The sequence below is a fragment of the Geospiza fortis genome, unplaced genomic scaffold (assembly GCF_000277835.1).
Source record: "Geospiza fortis unplaced genomic scaffold, GeoFor_1.0 scaffold275, whole genome shotgun sequence".
Classification (NCBI taxonomy): Eukaryota; Metazoa; Chordata; class Aves; order Passeriformes; family Thraupidae; genus Geospiza; species Geospiza fortis.
In genome coordinates, this window is record NW_005054341.1 from 1746584 (window position 1) to 1748023 (window position 1440).

The 1440-nt window shown below is 53.1% G+C and overlaps 1 protein-coding gene across 1 annotated transcript in view; it reads right to left on the reverse strand.

The window, feature by feature from the left end:
• The window catches only part of BMP2 (bone morphogenetic protein 2), a 4482-nt gene extending 4044 nt beyond the window's left edge, over positions 1 to 438 (reverse strand). The window contains exon 1 of the mRNA XM_014307670.2: positions 415 to 438. Coding sequence (XP_014163145.1) covers positions 415 to 438 — 24 coding nt within the window. The remainder of the gene's footprint in view (positions 1 to 414) is intronic.
• Between the last annotated feature and the right edge of the window lie 1002 nt (positions 439 to 1440).

Consider the following 1440-nt stretch of genomic DNA (forward strand, 5'->3'; position numbering starts at 1 on the left):
GGGGCGCAGGTGTGCGCCGGGCCGGGCCTCCCGCCGCCGCGGCCGGCACCGCTCACCGGGAAGGGAAAGGGAGGTGCTGCTTTTGCCCAGCAAAGCCAGCTCCCCTCTGCGCTCTCGTCCCGAGCCCCGGGCTTCCCCCCACACACCCCGCTGAGCCGAGCCGCGGGGACTCGGGGCCGGCTCCCCTTGCCCCGCAGCGGAGCCGCGGCTTCCCGCAGCGGAGGGAAAAGGAGAGCTGTTTTCCCTTAGCGGAGTGGAAGAAGGGGAAGGAGGAAAGTACATATCCTGCTACGTCCTTAGCCAAACCCACAGGATGACATTCTCCCCCGTGAAACTTTGGGCTGGATTATTATAGCAGTAATAATAGTTATGATTAGTGTCCCGTCCCCCCTCTCTCTTCCAGAGCTCTAGCACCTCCGCCGTGGCCCACGGAGTCATCCTGCGAGAAGGCTTTCAGCGGATCTGCGACCGCCGGAGCTATACCTGTGTGCAGCAGCAGGGGTTGTGTCTGCAGGAGGGTGTTCTGCTCTCGGGGTGTTTTTCCCGCATCACTTGGTGTTACTCCAAACTTCGCTGCTGCTCCTCTACAGCTGCCGAGCAGAAAATAGAAGTTCTCTGAAGTGCAGTCCGCCTCGGAAACATACTTTTAGCAGCTGGTTGAGGAGGCAGAAGGCAAGTCCCAGCCAGGGAAAAAGCTTCTCCCTTTTAAAAGCAGCGATCGTGAAGTTGCTTCTTCTTCTTCCTCCTCCTCGCGTGTGTGTGCCTGCCCGTGAATGGGTCCCTACGTGTCTACGGAGTTAAAAGGCTCCTTTTCAAAAATGTCCTTTGCATCACGCTCATCAGACAGATGGACATTTACCGAGACTCCAGCAGCAACATCAAGATGAAGCTTGTCTCCGCTCCCTTAAAAAAGAAAGGAAAAAGGAGGGAGGAGGGGAAATAAAAGAGAAAAAAAAAAAAAAGAAAAAAAAGCCACAACAGAATATGTGTCCTTTGCTGAGCAGGTAGAAGCATTCCAAAAACGCACACCCCCTCGTTACCATTTGAGGAGCAGGAAATCTGAGGAGGGTGAGTTGTCCTGGCTGTGTCCAGAGCAAGAGATGCTTTGACTACTCTGAGCAAATGGCCTGTGATTGTTGCAGGCCTTGCCATTAACTGCTGGTCTCTGTGACTTGAATTTGTAGGCTCAGTTTCAAAAAAGCCAGTGAAGGCTGGGCCCACACACCCCAAAACACCAGTGCTGCGAACGAAGCAGCGCTCGAGACCTGTCACCTGCAAAACTGCTGCAGAGTTAGAAGCAGAGGAAATAGAGAAAATTCAACAGTAAGTAAGGGCTTACCCTAGTCCTCCAGGGGATGATTGAGATTCCTTTAGGTTGTTCATAATTCTTTAGCTCTGATTGTAGGGGGAGTGAAATATAAACAATTCTTTTTGAAGAAC